This window comes from Macaca thibetana, chromosome 18 (genome assembly GCF_024542745.1).
Source record: "Macaca thibetana thibetana isolate TM-01 chromosome 18, ASM2454274v1, whole genome shotgun sequence".
In the NCBI taxonomy this organism is placed as follows: domain Eukaryota; kingdom Metazoa; phylum Chordata; class Mammalia; order Primates; family Cercopithecidae; genus Macaca; species Macaca thibetana.
The window spans coordinates 72,218,032-72,236,582 of NC_065595.1; the positions used below are offsets into that span (position 1 = coordinate 72,218,032).

At 48.3% G+C, this 18,551-nt stretch overlaps 2 protein-coding genes across 3 annotated transcripts in view; both read left to right on the top strand.

The window, feature by feature from the left end:
* The window catches only part of LDLRAD4 (low density lipoprotein receptor class A domain containing 4), a 436,848-nt gene that overhangs the window by 83,155 nt on the left and 335,142 nt on the right, over positions 1–18,551 (top strand). The window lies entirely within an intron of this gene.
* On the top strand, positions 4,905–17,925 carry LOC126941108 (uncharacterized). Its single transcript, XM_050767330.1, has 4 exons — positions 4,905–6,789; positions 8,278–8,718; positions 16,885–16,949; positions 17,860–17,925. The coding sequence occupies exons 1-4, from the start codon at positions 6,213–6,215 to the stop codon at positions 17,923–17,925; spliced, it is 1,149 nt and encodes a 382-aa protein (XP_050623287.1). The 5' UTR covers positions 4,905–6,212.

Here is an 18,551-nt window from a genome sequence, read left to right on the forward strand (position 1 = left end):
ACCAGCCCCATCCGATGAGGGACCCACCCCAGGACTTCGCTTAACCTTATGTTTTTTTAAAAACGAAGAACTCCTAGGCTAAAGCAATCCTCTTGCCTCAGCCTTTCAAAGGGCTGGGATTACAGGTGTGAGCCACAGAACCTGGCCACAAAGAGCCTTTTATTATTTAATTTAAAGCATTTTAAAATAATAAAAATAAGAACATTTAGAAACAAAGAAAAGAGCAGAAGCCGTCCGTGTTGCCAGTATTTTCACACAGCCACGTTTTCCTTTCTGTGCATTTCTTTTCAGCCTTTAACAGTTGTTCTAAGACCTGCTTTCCACACAGCCGTGTGAGGAGGGCGTGAGCTTCGAGGGCAGGCCGCCCAGGGTGGGTTTCCGGAGCCACTGTGGACTCGTCGTGTGCCCTGGGCAGTCACTTCGCTTGTCTGCACCCAGGTTCTTTGTATGTGTAGCGAGGGGGTTCCTTCCCCGCGAGCGGGTTCTCGTGGGTTTGCGGGAGATGGTGTTGATGAAAGCGCCTGGCCTTTCGTGGTGCACCGTTCACCACTTCCTCTTCTCACCTATGCGCTTGTTTTCAATCTTGCTTCGTGTTCTGAAAGGAAATCACTGCCCTCTGATGAGACAAGGCTCCTGTCCCCGAGGATGTTTGCTGAGTGGGGATTGGGCTCAGCCACTCTGGGAACTAAGGGGCCTCTGCATTTTGGAAGGGACTTTGCCACTCGGGCCCGAGGTGGGGGTCGTAGCACCCTTTGGTGTGTTCTGGTCAGCAGAGTCACGCGGTCCTTTCTCTGTTGCTCTGTGGTGCACCTGCGGGTGCTGGGACCACTTAACCCTCATTACCTACCAGAGCTGCTGGCCAGCACAGGGACCTTGTGTAAGAGCAGCGCCTCTTCCAGTCATCGAAACACCATCTCCTGAATCCAAAGCCATGATGTCGGTGCCCAGATTTAAAGTTTAATGTCGGGCCCAGCGCGGTGGCTCGTGCCTGTAATCCCAGCACTTTGGGGAGCTGAGATGGGAGGACGGCTTGAAACCAGGTGTTCAAGACCAGCTTGGGCAACATAATGAGACTCTGTCTCTACAAAAATGTTTTTAAAGAAATTAGCTGGGCATGGTGGCGTGCACCTGTACTCCCAGCTACTTAGGAGACCGAGACAGGAGGATCACTTCAGCCCAGGAGGCCGAGGCTGCAGTGAACTATGATCCCACCACTGCACTCCAGCTGGGGTGACAGAGTGAGACCCTGTCTCTGAAAATAATAATAATAATGATAAGTCCCATGTTGAAGTCCCTGCCAGGCCCACCTGTGGTATCTAAGATGCTGGACAGGCCTTGCTTTGATGGCTCAGGTGCTAAGGCATGTGGCCGGAGCCAGGATTTGGGCTGAAGCTGAAGGGGTGGAGGCTGGGCCCTCTTAGTTGTAGGTGCTAACCAGGAAGATGCACGGGGCATGCAGCAGGCAGAGCCTGGGTAAGACATGGCCATGGCCTGACATGGGGACATCCTGGGGGACAGGCCCACCACAGTGATGGGGAAGCTAGATGGTCACTGAGAGGCAGCCTCTCTTCAGGGCCAGCGCTCTGGTTCCAGGGTGCAGTGGTGCACAAGCGGGGGGTGGGGATCAGTGTTCAGAGACCTTGGAGATTCCTGGCATCTATCAGTAGGAAGCCAGCATTCTGGTCCAGGTAGGAATCCTGGGACTGGAGGCCTGCCTGGAGCTTAAATGGAAATGCACAGGGATGGAGCTGCTCTGGGCACAATGATGGGTCTGCTCCGGGCACGGCGATGCCGCTGCTCCGGGCACAGCTCCTTGGGGGTCACTTGATGCGGACAGGACATGCTGCAGAGCCCCTGGCCTGTGGCAGTCTGGTTGAAGTCCATCCTGCTTCAACTTGGGATTGCTCTGAGACCATCCATGGGCGTCGCCACACTCTGGGAAGGCAGACATCCATATGTCACGCGTAGTCTGACCATGTGGGCTTGTCCAAAATTACTCCATTCTTGAAATTCTGGAGGAGCATCATGGGCTGCCTTCATCACTGCCTCTGACGTTCTAAAAGCGAGTGCTTAACTTAGAGTCATGATTTTACGTAGCATGTAGGCATTTAAGGGACGTTTGTAGTATAACAAAAAAAGGAAGGGGTGTTGATGTCCTTGGAGAAGTGACGATCCTTTCTCTAAACTCGTGCCCAGTTAGTGTGAGATCAGAACACCCTTCCCTGCCCAGGGCTCGCCTCCTCTGTGCTGGATGGTGGACGGGGTGACTGCAGCTCAGTGCTGGCCAGACCCTCTTTCTGAAATGGACACATTTTAACAAAAGTAGTGGAGTTTCTCAAGCATATGGTGTGCCTGTTTGATATCTTAAAGCAAAAGCATTTAAAAATCTGTGTTTAGCGTTTTGGTTTTGAACACGTGCCCTTTCCTTGCCTCATCACAAGGTGGGTAGCATCCGTCCTCTGCCTTACACCTCTCCACCTTAGAGGAAGAAAAGCCTGAGCAGCTGGCTGCAGGAGCCAGACACCAATGGAACTGGGACAAGAGCACTCTTGAGCCCTGGGTTTGAGACTAAAGCCCTCTGTGACACAGCCTTTCATTTTTAGGGGGGAGACCAGGCTGGTGTGACACTTAAAAGTGAATTTCAGGACTAGGTGTGGCAACTCACACCTGTAATTCCAGTACTTTGGGAGGTTGAGGCAGGAGGATCACTTGAGCTCAGGAGTTTGAGAGCAGCCTGGACAACATAGTAAGACCCCATCTATAAAAAAATAAAAATTTAGCCAGGTGTAGTGGTACACACCTGTGATCCAAGCTACTCAGGAGGCTGAAGCAGGAGGATCACTTGAGCCTGGGAGGTTGAGGCTGCAGTGAGCTATGATCATGCCACTTAACCCTCCAGCCTGGGCAATAGAGCAAGACCCTCTCTCTTTTTTTTTTTTTTTTTGAGACGGAGTCTTGCTCTGTCGCCCAGGCTGGGTTGCAGTGGCCGGATCTCAGCTCACTGCAAGCTCTGCCTCCCGGGTTTATGCCATTCTCCTGCCTCAGCCTCCCGAGTAGCTGGGACTACAGGCACCCGCCACCTCGCCCGGCTAGTTTTTTGTATTTTTTAGTAGAGACGGGGTTTCACCATGTTAGCCAGGATGGTCTCGATCTCCTGACCTCGTGATCCGCCTGTCTCGGCCTCCTAAAGTGCTGGGATTACAGGCTTGAGCCACCGCGCCCGGCCCGACCCTGTCTCTTAAAAAAAAAAAAAAAAAAAAAGTAAATTTCCGGAAGCAGATTTGTGACTTCTACGTGGCTGCTGGTGGTGATGTCTGCATTGGTGGTGGCGGGTGTTCTAGGGTCCTCATGTCTGGAGGATATTTTTCCCCACACTGAAGGCAGCGCACCTGTGTTCCCCTGGTGCCTGCACACATCAGCCGCTCATGGCTCAGTTCCTGGCTTTGTGTGAACACAGAGAGACAATGTGCTTGATGTGGGAACAGCTGGTCACAGCCCGTGTGGCTCTGCCCCGTGCTTCACACATCTTGGTGTCTGCAAATTCTGTGCCCCAGCCCCGGCTTCCGGTTCCCGCTTGACTCCGGAGAGCCGTAGTTCCAGGGCCAGCACGTGCCTCCTTACAGTTGGAGCCTGTCCAGGCACAGCGGAGAGCCAGGGCCGCAGAGGGGCCGGCAGCCTCTTCCTACTCTCCCGCCCACCCCGCGCATGTGCTCTGCCTCAGCCACAAGGCCACCTCACCAGGCAGAGCAGATGGCGGTGGTGAGGGCTGGAGCCCTGTGCAGGGCCTGGGAACTAGAGGGCAGGCTCCGTTCTGATGGCCTTTTTGCTCAAGGACGTGACGTTCGCGGGGTCAGCCATGACTGCTGCCCCAAGGGAGGCCTGCAATGGGGCACCTGCTGCCAGCGGAGCCCCATTGTCCTCTGTCTTCCTCCTGGGCCTGTCCTGGTAGAGATGCCCGGAGCCCGCTCCTTCTCCTGGCTTATTTCGGGGTGGGTGTGTGAGAATTGGCTGTGAGATGAGTGACAGCAGGATGAAGGAATTTGGCATCTTTAGTTCATCTTTATATGATCAGTCCCTGCACCCGAGAATTCCTTGGTGGCATTCTCACTAAGACGAGTCAGAGTGGGCAGAGGGAATGCACTGGGTTGTGTTTCAGTGAGGGGTCTAGGCTGCTGAGGATTTCTCTCTGGAGGCCTCCATCTGGTCTTGCATTTCTGAGGCTGAACAGACACCTCTCGTGATAAGAGATGGGAGTGGGAAGGAAGGAAGGGTGGTGAACAGGGAGCCGGCAGCAAGTCTTGTTGCTGATCCCATGGCACCTGGCTGCGTGGCTGCGTGGCTGTGTGGCTGTGTGGCTGTGTGGCTGCATGGCTGCGACCTTCCAGCGCCCGAGTCTCCGCCGTGAGTGCCCTGGGGAGCGTGTGTGTCTCCTCACTGTGCCCTCAGCGGCCGCTGGAGTGGGGCTTGTGTGTGCCCTGCGGCTGAGGGGGAAGGAGGCCGAGCTGGCCGGGGTGTCCTGGGTGGAGGGGCTACGGGTGTTGGGAGTGGGAAGCATTTCCAGCCAGTGAGTTGAGGGATGCCGCCTACTTGGTCCTGCCTGGAGAGCCTCAGTGTACCTTTAGTGTGCTGGAGACACTGGTGGTCCTGCGGTGCGGAAAACCTCAGCGTCACTTAACCCAGAGTGTCCTAAACGTACGTAAGCCCAGAGCACTCTTTCCCCACAACTCCAGTCAGCCCAGAGGAACCTGTGCCAGACCGGATGAGCTTGAAGGAGACTTCTTGCTGGAACATTCTGGAACTTGAGAGTGGGGTGGCGGGTGCTGTTGCGTAGTTAGAGGGGTGATAGGGTGACAGAAGGCTGGGGCTAGGGGTGAGGGTGGGGTGGGGAAGATTCTTTCAACAGAGCTCCGGCTCCACATTCTAAAATTGAGTCCTGTGGGCCACCTCTGCACCCACGGTGCCAGCAGGAGCCACCTCTGCACCCACGGTGCCAGCAGGGACCGTAGGTGCGGCCTTATCTCTTCAGCTGAACTCCCACATGCAGAGGCAGAGGCTCACTTTGTCCCCAGGAGCCGAGGGCAGTGGCACGAGACCACCACGTTTCTGTCATGCTCGGGCGCTTTTTACTGTCCCTCTCCTTAACGGATTGTAAGTTTCTTGAAGCAAGATTCTTTCAGTCTAAATTCTGTGGCCCTCACTAGGCACCATTGCCCATCGTGCACCTCCTGTGGAGTAAGTGATGGATGATGCTAAATAGACTGTAGGGACCGGCGTCTTCTGTCCCCTTCTTTCTCTGCAGGGTCCGAGGTGGGCGTCATCGGGCAGACAGGCAGGAGAGCCCCCGGGAGGTTCTGTGGGTTTCACGGCAGGGAATGTATCAGCCCTGCTGACCAGTCCTCTCCTGACAGCCCACTCCGTGCTGTCTCGCCCTGCCCCAGCCCTCAGTTTCCCTCCACTCACTCCCCCTCCCAGATACGTACATATAAATGTGATTATGTTTAGAAGCTGAGGCATTTGAATAAATCAGATGCTTTGCCCAACCCTGGGATAAAGGCTGTAGTTATTTTAACAACAACAACAACACAAACCCTGCAGTCTTCAGCTATTTCTGGATGTGGACTGGTAATTAGCATGCCACTTGTAATTCATGGCTGTCGCCGGCATTTGTTTCCTTGTTTCCAACGCAGCCCAGTTTGGGAGACTGGGTTTATTTCATTTGGAAATGTGATTCTGTGGAGACCTCTAAAATGCCATCACAAGATTAATGGTTTTCTGTAGCCAGAGTTTGCCAAACCTGGCGTTTGAAGCCCGATGATTAGTTTTCAGCAGCTCTGTGCAGGGGAGTAACAGCTTGCTGCGATGGTATTTCACTTCAGAGAAAACTGTTAAAAGCAACTGCTTCAAGAGGGACTGGCACTACCTGGGGAATGGGATGTTAGAGGGGGACAGATTTTGGGACAGGTTAAAGGAAACTCACAGGGCTTTGCTGTTTCAGCCTTAGAGACCTTTTACATTTTCAGTTACCTACTTACTGATGTGCGTGGAGGTCAGATGCAGAGGAGTGTCCAGCGTGAAATTTATTCTGCCCCAAGTGGAAGGGGAATGTGGGCCCTGGTGAGAAGGTTCCTGGAGGCCAGAACTCCTTGCTAGCTCTGCAACTACGGAGGGAAAGGAGGAAAATAAGCACTTACTGTTACGGGCGGTTATGCTACATGCAGTTATGTTTATGCAGTTATGTTACATGCAGTTACTGCTACATGCAGTTACGGTACGTGCAGTTATGTTTATGCGGTTTTGTTATACGGAGTTATGGTACGTGCAGTTATGTTTATGCGGTTTTGTTATACGGAGTTATGGTACGTGCAGTTATGTTTATGCGGTTTTGTTATACGGAGTTATGTACATGCAGTTATGTTTATGCAGTTTTGTTATACGGAGTTATGTACATGCAGTTATGTTTATGCAGTTTTGTTATACGGAGTTACGATATGTGCAGTTACGTTTATGCAGCTTTGTTATACGGAGTTACAGTACGTGCAGTTACGTTTATGCGGCTTTGTTATACGGAGTTACAGTACGTGCAGTTATGTTTATGCGGTTTTGTTATATGGAGTTATGGTACGTGCAGTTATGTTTATGCGGTTTTGTTATATGGAGTTACGGTATGTGCAGTTACTTTTATGCGGTTTTGTTATACGGAGTTATGGTACGTGCAGTTATGTTTATGCGGTTTTGTTATACGGAGTTATGGTACGTGCAGTTATGTTACATGCGGTTTTGTTATACGGAGTTATGGTACGTGCAGTTATGTTTATGCGGTTTTGTTATACGGAGTTACAGTACGTGCAGTTATGTTACATGCGGTTTTGTTATATGGAGTTATGGTACGTGCAGTTATGTTACATGTGGTTTTGTTATACGGAGTTATGGTATGTGCAGTTATGTTTATGCGGTTTTGTTATACGAAGTTACGGTACGTGCAGTTATGTTACATGTGGTTTTGTTATATGGAGTTATGGTACGTGCAGTTATGTTTATGCGGTTTTGTTATACGGAGTTATGGTACGTGCAGTTATGTTACATGCGGTTTTGTTATACGGAGTTATGGTACGTGCAGTTATGTTACATGCGGTTTTGTTATACGGAGTTATGGTACGTGCAGTTATGTTTATGCGGTTTTGTTATATGGAGTTATGGTACGTGCAGTTATGTTTATGCGGTTTTGTTATATGGAGTTATGGTACGTGCAGTTATGTTTATGCGGTTTTGTTATACGGAGTTACAGTACGTGCAGTTATGTTACATGCGGTTTTGTTATATGGAGTTATGGTACGTGCAGTTATGTTACATGTGGTTTTGTTATACGGAGTTATGGTATGTGCAGTTATGTTTATGCGGTTTTGTTATACGAAGTTACGGTACGTGCAGTTATGTTACATGTGGTTTTGTTATATGGAGTTATGGTACGTGCAGTTATGTTTATGCGGTTTTGTTATATGGAGTTATGGTACATGCAGTTATGTTTATGCAGTTATGTTTCATGCAGTTATGTTACATGCAGTTTTGTTATACGGAGTTACGGTACATGCAGTTATGTTTATGTGGTTTTGTTATACGGAGTTACGGTACGTGCAGTTATGTTTATGCAGTTTTGTTATACGGAGTTACGGTACGTGCAGTTATGTTTATGTGGTTTTGTTATACGGAGTTACGGTACGTGCAGTTATGTTTATGCAGTTTTGTTATACGGAGTTACGGTACGTGCAGTTATGTTTATGCAGTTTTGTTATACGGAGTTACGGTACGTGCAGTTATGTTTATGCGGTTTTGTTATACGGAGTTACGGTACGTGCAGTTATGTTTATGCGGTTTTGTTATACGGAGTTACGGTACGTGCAGTTATGTTTATGCGGTTTTGTTATACGGAGTTACGGTACGTGCAGTTATGTTTATGCGGTTTTGTTATACGGAGTTACGGTACGTGCAGTTATGTTTATGCATTTTTGTTATACGGAGTTACGGTACGTGCAGTTATGTTACATGCGGTTTTGTTATACGGAGTTACGGTACGTGCAGTTATGTTTATGCAGTTTTGTTATACGGAGTTACGGTACGTGCAGTTATGCGCAGTTTTGTTATATGGAGTTACGGTACGTGCAGTTATGTTTATGTGGTTTTGTTATACGGAGTTACGGTCCGTGCAGTTATGTTTATGTGGTTTTGTTATACGGAGTTATGGTCCGTGCAGTTATGTTTATGTGGTTTTGTTATACGGAGTTATGGTACGTGCAGTTATGTTTATGCGGTTTTGTTATATGGAGTTACGGTACGTGCAGTTATGTTATGTGGTTTTGTTATACGGAGTTACGGTACGTGCAGTTATGTTTATGCAGTTTTGTTATACGGAGTTACGGTACGTGCAGTTATGTTTATGTGGTTTTGTTATACGGAGTTACGGTACGTGCAGTTATGTTTATGCAGTTTTGTTATACGGAGTTACGGTACGTGCAGTTATGTTTATGCATTTTTGTTATACGGAGTTACGGTACGTGCAGTTATGTTACATGCGGTTTTGTTATACGGAGTTACGGTACGTGCAGTTATGTTTATGCAGTTTTGTTATACGGAGTTACGGTACGTGCAGTTATGCGCAGTTTTGTTATATGGAGTTACGGTACGTGCAGTTATGTTTATGTGGTTTTGTTATACGGAGTTACGGTCCGTGCAGTTATGTTTATGTGGTTTTGTTATACGGAGTTATGGTCTGTGCAGTTATGTTTATGTGGTTTTGTTATACGGAGTTATGGTACGTGCAGTTATGTTTATGCGGTTTTGTTATATGGAGTTACGGTACGTGCAGTTATGTTATGTGGTTTTGTTATACGGAGTTACGGTACGTGCAGTTATGTTTATGCAGTTTTGTTATACGGAGTTACGGTACGTGCAGTTATGTTTATGTGGTTTTGTTATACGGAGTTATGGTCTGTGCAGTTATGTTTATGTGGTTTTGTTATACGGAGTTACGGTACGTGCAGTTATGTTTATGCAGTTTTGTTATACGGAGTTACGGTACGTGCAGTTATGTTTATGCAGTTTTGTTATACGGAGTTACGGTACGTGCAGTTATGCGCAGTTTTGTTATATGGAGTTACGGTCCGTGCAGTTATGTTATGTGCAGTGATGTTACATCACTTATGTTATGTTACATGTTACATGCAGTTACTGTTGTATGAAGTTACTATTCCTGTTTTGGAGCCCGACCTGCTGCTGACTGTAAAATGAGAACTTGGCCATGGTCCAAAAGCAAAGCTTTGGGTTCCTGCTTTTTAGAAAGATTTATTAGGGGTGGTCTTTAATGAATAGACAGATTCTCTAGACTTCTCCAGTGGCCTGGGGCTGTCTTCCCTGGGTGCTCAGCTGACCTCAGAGCTGCCCACAGGGAAGGCACCGGAGGGCGGGAGTGCACCCCTACAGGGCACATGCTGGACAGCAGCCATGTGGTGCCTACACCTTGGCCCAGATGTCTCCTCAGATCCATTGACGGGGAAATAGGTTAACTTTGTCTTCTGAAGACCATTTTGTTTTTCTTCCTAGAGGCAGGGTCTCACCCTGATGCCCAGGCTGGAGTGCGGTGGTACGATTGTAGCTCACCGCAGCCTCAGCTCCTGGGTTCCAGCAATCTTTCCCCCTCAGCCTTCTGAGTAGCTGGGACTGCAGGGGCACGCCACCCTGCCAGCTACTTTGTTTTGCTTCCTTTCTCTCCCTCTTTCTCTCTCTCTCCCTGTTTCCTTCCCTGCCCTCCTTCCCTCCCTTTCTCCTTCCTTCCTTCCTTCCTTCCCTCCCTCTTTCCTTCCTTCCTTCCTTCCTTCCTTCCTTCCTTCCTTCCTTCCTTCCTTCCGTCCGTCTGTCCGTCCATCCTAGAGGGACTCTCATTATGTTGCCTGGGCTGGTCTCAAACTCCTGGGCTCAAGCAGTCCACTCGCCTTGGCCTCCCAAAGCCCTAGGATTGCAGGTGCGAACCACTGCGCCTGTCCAAGACTTTCCTTTTGATGAAAGGAAAAGGGAGTTATTTTATACATGAGCTAAATCTTTTAAATGAATTCCCCTCCTCCTCACTCCCCAAGAAAAAGAGAAAGGAAGGTGAAAAACCCCCAAAACAGAACAGAACCCTCTTAGGAATGCAAAGCCCGTGCTTCGTTCCGGGGACCTCTTGGTGAAGGCATTAGCTAGATCAGCACCAGGTTCTCCTAGTAAGAGGGCTAAGGTGGTCCTAGCTGCTCCATCAGATGTGATGAAAAGAAGGAACGAGCTTCAGTTGTACAAAGGCCCACGAGTCATCCACAAACTATGGCCTGAAGTGTCGGTAGACAGTGCAGTTGTCACCAGGAAGTTATTTCTGGAATTTTTTAGGCAAAGCGAGCCCCTGGAAGGATTTGAGTAGAGTCCTGCACTGCCAGGGGTGGATCCAGGGTCCTGGGGTCTGGTCCCCCGGGGAGGCAGACCTGCTGCTGTGGTCCTGGACTCCAGTGCAGAGGCTTCCAGGCCAGGACCTGGGCAGCTTTCCAGCTTCCACACTCAGGGCTCATCGTGGTGGATGTAGCACAGGAGTTGGACCTTAGATATTCCTGGAGGTCTCCACGTCTCAGCACCTCTGGCTGAAAGGTGGTTCGTCTACAGGATGTTGTGACTGTATGGTGGGGGCAGTGTGGGGAAGGGGAGGAGGAGGAGTTAGTTTTTCAGAGAAGGTTTGCCGAGCTCACGTTGGTTGGTACGCACGTGTTGAAGAGTGCAGAGCTGGGAGATGGCCCTCGTGGTGCTAGCGTCAGGTCTGTATCTCTCTGTTGGGCCTGGCTTGGCCAGAATGGTCTCGTGCGGCAGGGATGACTGCTGCCGCAACTCAGGCTGTGGGGAAGGCTGCCTGGAAGCTGCTGGGGAGGGCTGGGAAGGTGGTTCTTTCAGACTCCCCTGAAGAATGAGGCCAGGCAGCCACTGCCCTGTGTACACCGACACATGCTTCAGTCCTCGTCATGGCAGCAACATCAGCCCTTTTCAGTTTAACCTGGTGCAGGTTTGGGCAGTGGGCCCCATTTGTTTTGGTTTCAAATTATGATATTCAATAATAATTTCCATTTTCTGAAACTCTTTATCATGGACACAGACCTGAAGATGGGAGACTGCTAGACCTGGTCCTGCTGTGGGGGTGTAGGAAGAATCCCTAGGGATGGGGACAGGGAAGATGACACAGGAGACAGAAGCAGTGTGAGGAAGGCAGACTCAGCCTGTATGCCTCAGCCTGCTGACGGAGGGCGTGGTAAGAAAGACAGCTGTCATTTCACAGTTGAAAAACTGAAAAACTTAGTTGACTGTTGAACAACATGGGTTGAAACTGTGTGAGTCTACATGTATACAGATTTTTTTCAGTAAATATATTGGAAATTTTTGGAGATTTTCAAATATTTGAATAAACTTGCGTATGAACCTCGTAGCCTAGAAATATTGAAAAAAATTAAGACAAAGTTAGGCATGTCATGAATGCATAAAATATATGTAGAGACTAGTCTATTTTGTCATTTATTACCGTAAAATATGTGCATACCTGTTATAAAAAGTTAAATCTTATCAAAACTTATGCACACAAAAACAGATATGCATGGCATCATTTGCAGTCGAGAAATGTAAAGCAAACACAAAGATGTAGTATTAAATCATAACTACATAAATTAACTGTAGTCCATGCTATGCTACTGTAATAATTTTGTAGCCACATCTGGTTGCTATTGTGGTCAGCTCAAGTGTTTTCTGTGTCCACTTAAGACACCGTGTGATCCCTATCATCTCCGCATGAGCAGTTCTTCTCAACAGTAAATTTCATGTCACAGTGAAAAGGAATCTCTTGAGGATCTTGCATATTTTCACTGTATTTTGTGCAATACCATAAGCCTCGAATGACAACATGGGACCCAAACCCATAGGAAGTACCCCTAGTGATGCTGGAAGTGCTCCCAGGAAGCAGAGAAGTCATGACATTGCAAGAAGAAGTTGAATTGCTCGATTTGTGCTGTAGATTGAGGTCGGCAGCTGTGGTTACCTTGTGCTCCATTTCAAGATAAATGACACCAGCATAAGAACCATTGTAAAAAAGAAAAGGAAATTTGTGAACCCGTCACTGCAGCTGTATGCCAGCAGGCACAAAAACTTTGCACTTTCTGCAAAACACCTTTTTATCTTGTATTGAAAATGCAGCTTTTGTGTGGTAGAAGAATGGCTGTTAGAAAGACCTACCTATAGACTCTAATATGATTTGAGAAAAAGCAAAGTCGTTATATGACAACTTAAAGCAAAAGAAACCAAAGGATCTAAAGATGGAGAATTCAGTGGCAGCAAAGGATGGTTTGATAATTTTAGAAAGAGATTTGGCTTTAAAAAAGTCAGGATAATAGGAGAAGCAGCTTTTGCTGACCGAGAGGCAAATGGTGTCTGACTGAGTTCCCAGATACCATTTAGAAAATCATTGAGGAAAAAGAATATCTGCCTGTATAAGTTTTCAAATGCAGATGAAAGTGGTCTATTCTGGAAAAAAAAGCTACAAAGGGTATTTATTAGTAAGGAAGAGAAGCAGGTATGGATAGGCTAACTCTATCATTTTGTGCAAATGCAGTTGGGTTTATGAACAGGACTGCCCCTGAGCCTCGAAGGGAAAAGGTGAACACCAGCTGCCAGTCTTTTGGTTGCAGAACAAGAAGGCCTGGACAGTGAGAACTCTTTTCCTGCATTAGTTCCATCCACGTTTTGTTCCTGAAGTCAGGAAGTACGTTGCCAGTAAGAGATTGCCTTTTAAACTTCTTTCAATACTGGGCAGTGCCCCTGGCCACCCAGAACCCCATGAGTTCAACACTGAAGGCTGAAGACTGAAATGGTCTATTTGCTCTCAATTAAGACATCTCATATCAGCCTCTAGATCAGGGTCTCAAAGGACCTTTGAGGCTCGTTACACACGGCATTCTACGGGAAGGATGATAACGCTGTGGAGGAGAACCCTGATAGAGGGAAGGTCCTAAAAATCTGAAAGGATTTCACCATTGAAGGTGCCACTCTTGTAACAGAAAAAACCGTGAGAGTTATCAAACCCGAAACAATAAATTCCTGCTGGAGAAAACTCTGTCCAGATGTTGTGCATGACTTCACAGGATTTGCAACAGAGCCAACCAAGGAGATCATGAAAGAGATTGTGGCTATGGCAAAAAAAGGTGCGCCAGGGGGAGGGGGAAGGCAGGATTTCAAGATACGGATCTTGGAGAAATTCAAGAGCTAGTAGACACTGCACCGGAGGAATTAACACAAGACGCCTTAATGGAGATAAGTACTTCCAAACCAGGGCCAGGTGATGGGAAAAAACATAGAAGAAGCAGTGCCACAAAATGAATTGACACTAGACAGTCTGGCAGAAGGGTTCCGAGTTTTCAGACTGCTTTTGACTTCTTTTACGACATGAATCCTTCTGTGATGTGGGCATTGAAACTAAACAAACAATGGAGGAAGAATTGGTACTGTGTAGAAACACTTAGATAAATAAAACAGCAAAAGAGTCAGATGGAAATTACAGTGGGTTTCGTGAAGTTACACCAAGCGGACCTGCCTCTCCTGTCCCGGTTCCCACCTCCTTCGTCGCTTCGGTCTCTGCCACCCCGAGACAGCATGGCCAACCCCGACTCGCCCTCCTCCCCTCAAGGTACTCAGTGTGAAGATAACGAGGATGAAGAACTTTACGGTGGTTCAGTTCCACTTACTGAATAGTAAATATATTCTCTTTCTTAAGATTTTCTTTTTTTAACAAAAAAAAATTTTTTTAGAGATAGGGTCTTGCCCTGTTGCCCAGGCTGAGTGCAGTGGTGCAATCTTAGCACCCTGCAAGCCTTGACCTCTCAGGTTCAGGTGATCTCCCACCTCAGCCTCCCGGGTAGCTGAGAGCACAGGGCGTCACCGCTCCTGACTAATTTCTACATTTCTCTTTTTGTAGAGAAGGGGGTCTCACGATGTTGCCCGAGCTGGTCTCAAACTCCTGGCCTCAAGTGACCCTGCCCCTTCGACCTCCAGTGTGTTGCGATTACATGAGCTGCCACGCCCCGGCCCTGAGTTTTTAAGTCACTTTTCTTTTCTGTACTATACTTTATTATAAGAATACTATAAGTATATGCATAATACATATAACATACAAAATGTGTGTTAATTGGCAGTTTGTATTATCTGTAATTGTCAACAGTAGGCCATTAGTAGTTACATTTTTGGGAGTCTAAAGCTATACTTGGAATTTTTACTGTGGAGGGGCCTGGCACCCCTAACCTCCATGTTATTTAAGGGCAACTGTAGTTGATACTATCAGGTGGTTCAAAAATAAAATCAATTATCAAAGGCATTCGTTCAAGCCTGCTGCTATCCACTGTGTCCCTGCCCTGTCTCTGCAGTCATGTTTCTTAGGTATCCTTCTAGAATTTCTTTATGCATTTATAAACAGTGTTAAAAACAAATTAGCCACCCCCACCCTTCATCAAACCCATTTTCCTTTACCACACTCAACGTGCCTTAGAGATCCTTACACGTCCGCACACAGAAAGCTTCCCTCTTTCTTGTCCCACCCCCTGCCCCACACCGCTCCTCTCCCTTTGTTTACAGCCATCTGGTGTCCCATTTAATAGACACTCCAGTTTATGTAACCGGTCCTCTATTGGTGAACCTTTGACTTAATTCCACATTTTGCTATTCTAGACAAAATACAACAGATAATACATTTTATTTCTCTTAATTTCAGTTCTCAAACATGCACGTGTACCTTTAGGATGAATTCCTGGAATTGTATGTGCCAAGGCCAGAGCATGTGCATTTGTGGCTTTGGTTGACATGACCAAGTCGCCCTTCCTGGGGCCTGTGCCGGTGTGCTCCGAGGCACGATTGTGTGCAAGGTGGCGAAGGTGGCTACTCGACCACATCCTCGGTGGCAGACTGGGTCACCACAGTGGTGGGAAATGGTATCTAAACGTGGTTTGAATTTGCATTTCTTTACTGGAAGGGAGGCTGTGCGTGTTTCACACGAGAGCCGTGTGTGTTTGTGGTGGTTGAACTTTCTCTCGGGGATTGCTCGGAGTGCTTTATGTATCAGGGAAGCAGACTTGTGATAACACATGCAGATACGGTTTCCAGGTTTTTGTCATTTGTCTTTTGACCTGATTTTTGCCAGGCTGAAGTTTTGATGTTTACGTGGTCACGTGTATGAATATTTTCTTTCGTGGTTCTGGATTTTCAGACATAGTGGCTATAGAACCACTATAGCCAAAAGTTACGTTTGCTCTCGGTTTCATGTGCTTTGCTTTGGTCCTGTCTTGACTTTATTTCAAATAATAAGATACTCTTACTACATTTTTCCATTGCCCATGGCTGGAAGGAGATTGTAGTTGCCATCAAAGAGGAAAAACTAAGGCATGTTCTCAGCAGAGGCAGATTAGGCTGTGAGTTAGAGGCTGGTCCTTGGTGCAGAGGCCTGTGAGCGTCCCAGCCCCACTTGCCCTGCACGCCGTGGCGTGGGGCGTGGACAGCCACGGGAAGACCGCTGGCTTTGCTGGAGCGGGGGCACGGTTCCTCCAGTGCCACTCTGGAGTGCCTCCGTGTACCGGTGATGAATGCCCATCAAGTGGCCTCGGGAATTCATGAGCTGGATGCCGATGACTTCGCCAGTGAAACGCAAATCCCAGATAGGTTGTTTTCTGTGCATTCCAGTTCCAATTTCTCTTCCAAGTAATTATTCGATGTGCCAAGCCCGTTATGTTTATTACTTTCAGAATTGTTTTTCTCTGTGTGAGTTTACCAAGGACTTAGGGGTTGGTATGTGAGGAGGGGTCCCAGAGGACACAGCCCCCCTTCTCCGGTGGGCTCTCCAGCGGTCTTAATAATCAGTATTAAACATGTGGAAGGCCATAAAAGAAATAACCTTCTCTTAAAAACAAATTGGGGTCAGTCAGAAAACCGTTTGCCTAGACCTTGATCGCTTAAAATAAGATGTTCGATGTGATGTGTCATGTGGAGTGTTTGCTGTGGCTCGGGAGATGTGCGTGAGAGTGGGGTCTGGTGGACAGGGAGGGGTGAAGGAAGGTGGAGAGAGGCCCTTCAGTGACTGTACCAGAGACTCACACACACTGGGTGTCTTGGTGATGGCCGCACATGGCCCTTCTTTGGTGACTGAAGCTGTGTGGCCTTCATCCCCAGGGTCTGCCTTCTCCAGATAATTCTGTCACCGAACTTCAAACTGTTGATGGGACGATGGCGCAGTCTCTTAACAGTGCTTCAGGACAAGTAATAGAGCTGTATGGGCAGCCTCAGTGACAGTGCTGGACGTCTGCAGAATGGCTTTCCCCACTTCTTTCCTTTCAGAGCCAAGAGGAGACGTTGAGGCTCGGACTGGTGGCTCACGCCGGGAATCTGAGCCTGTTGGGAGGCTGCGGGGGGGATCGGATTGCTTGAGGCTAGGAGCTTGAGGTCAGCCTGGGCAACACAGTGAGACCCCTGTCTCTACCAAAATAAATAAATAAAAATTAGCTGGTTGTGGTGGTGCACACCTGTTGTCCTAGACACGTGGGAGACTGAGGTGGGAGGATCACTTGAGCCAGGAGGTCGATGCCGAAGTGAGCTATGATCATTGCACTGCGGCCCTCCTCCAGCCTGGGTGACAGAGTGAGACTCTGTCTCTTAAAAACAACAAAAAAAGGAGATATTGGTGGACCTGCCGGGGCATGCAGTTGGATAGAATTAGGGCCGTCGGTGGCATGGTGATAGATGTTGTGGTTGAAAAGGAAAAACACAGTCCTTGCCCTGAGGTTCTGCGTATAATCTAATCAGGGAGGCCGGCAGCACGGGTGTGGAAGAACCAGGTCTTTGTGGATGCTGCTGATGGTGTGGAGGAGGCAAGGACAGCCGGCTGGACCCCTACTCAGCCCTGTCACCTCCTCTTCCTCCCTCAGTCTTGACGTTGGCTCCTCCTCAGGAACCTGAGGATTCTAAGTCACTCATTGTTCATCTGGAATAATAGCTTCCAGGTGGGTTTTGAGCGTCAGTTCAGTTGTGTGCTTTGTCATGTTTTGGCTTATATTATTTACTGTAGATCATCTGAGATTAAATCGATAAATTAACATATTTATTTTTCCTTATTCTTGTCTTTTACTTGAGAAATTTTACAGACTCAGACTTTTGCTAAGGAGATGATTTGACATGTTGGAAAGACGCAGATTCTGGATCCAGAGAGACATGAGTTCAATCCCTGTTCCATCCGCTGGCATTTCTGTAGCCTTAGGCGTATTACGTAACTCACAGAGCCTCGGCTCCGTCCTCGGTAAAATACGGAAAGTGATACCTCCCTCACAGGGCAGATAAAGGATAAGGGCAAATAAAAACTCTGTTGCTGGGGAAGACAGAGGATGGATATGGCCTTTCCTATCTTACATTTCAGATCCATTCATTCATCTGTCCGTTCAGCTGTTGAGTCCATGAGAGCTTACTGGGTGCCTCCTGAGTACCAGGACATGCAATGGGTGGGACACAAACACAAATAAGACCCCATCCCACCCTCAAAAAGCCGGACAGGGACTGACTTCAGTCTTTGTCAGGGGGGATGGTGGGTGCAACAGAGCGCGCCCAGGCCTCTTGGCGCCTGCCTACCGCTCCGCCCCTCGTGTGAAAGAGTCTTTGTGCATTCTGGTGGCAGGAAGCTCTGATGTCCCTCCAGGCTTGGCTTCCGCCACACTCCCAGGGACTGCTAAGGAGTCCCTTTCCAACCGCAGGTGACACTGCTGGACACCTCTCCGGTGTCGTCCTCAGAATGCCAGCCACGCTGGGCGATGTTTCCAGCTGGTTGTCACTGTGTTCTCGGGGGATATTTCGTAGAGGTCTTTAAACGCTGAAGCATTGGACATTGTGACAGCTGGTGACACTGCTGGCCTCACTGCTGTGCTCTCGAGGGAAGGCAGGCCTGGATGTGGAGGGCATGCCCACAGGCCCGAGTCCAGAAAGGAGTTCTCATGCCGACGCTGCTTGAGGCTCACCTGGAAAATAAAAACCCGTAGGAGTAGTTAGAGGTTGAGCATCACTTAGCTGAGAATCTGAAATCCCAAATGCCCTCAAATCTGAAACTTTTTTTTTTTTGGAGATGGAGTCTCGCTCTGTCGCCCAGGCTGGAGTGCGGTGGCGCGATCTCGGCTCACTGCAAGCTCCGCTTCCCGGGTTCACGCCATTCTCCTGCCACAGCCTCCCGAGTAGCTGGGACTACAGGCGTCACCACCAAGCCTGGCTAATTTTTTTTATTTTTATTTTTGTGTGTGTGTTTTTAGTAGAGACGAGATTTCACCATGTTAGCTAGGATGGTTTTGATCTCCTGACCTCGTGATCCGCCCACCTCGGCTTCCCAAAGTGCTAGGATTACAGGCGTGAGCCACTGCGCCCGGCCAAATCTGAAACTTTTTGAGTGCTGACTGCAAGTGGAGAATTCCACACCTGACCGTGGTGCTGGGTGG

Coding starts and splice junctions, on each gene's coding strand:
- LOC126941108 (XM_050767330.1), top strand. CDS start 6,213: ATGCAGTTATGTTTATGCAGTTATGTTACATGCAGTTACTGCTACATG. Junction 8,719..16,884: donor TTTTGTTATACGGAGTTACG/GTCCGTGCAGTT, acceptor TAATCTAATCAG/GGAGGCCGGCAGCACGGGTG. Junction 16,950..17,859: donor CTGCTGATGGTGTGGAGGAG/GCAAGGACAGCC, acceptor TGTCGTCCTCAG/AATGCCAGCCACGCTGGGCG.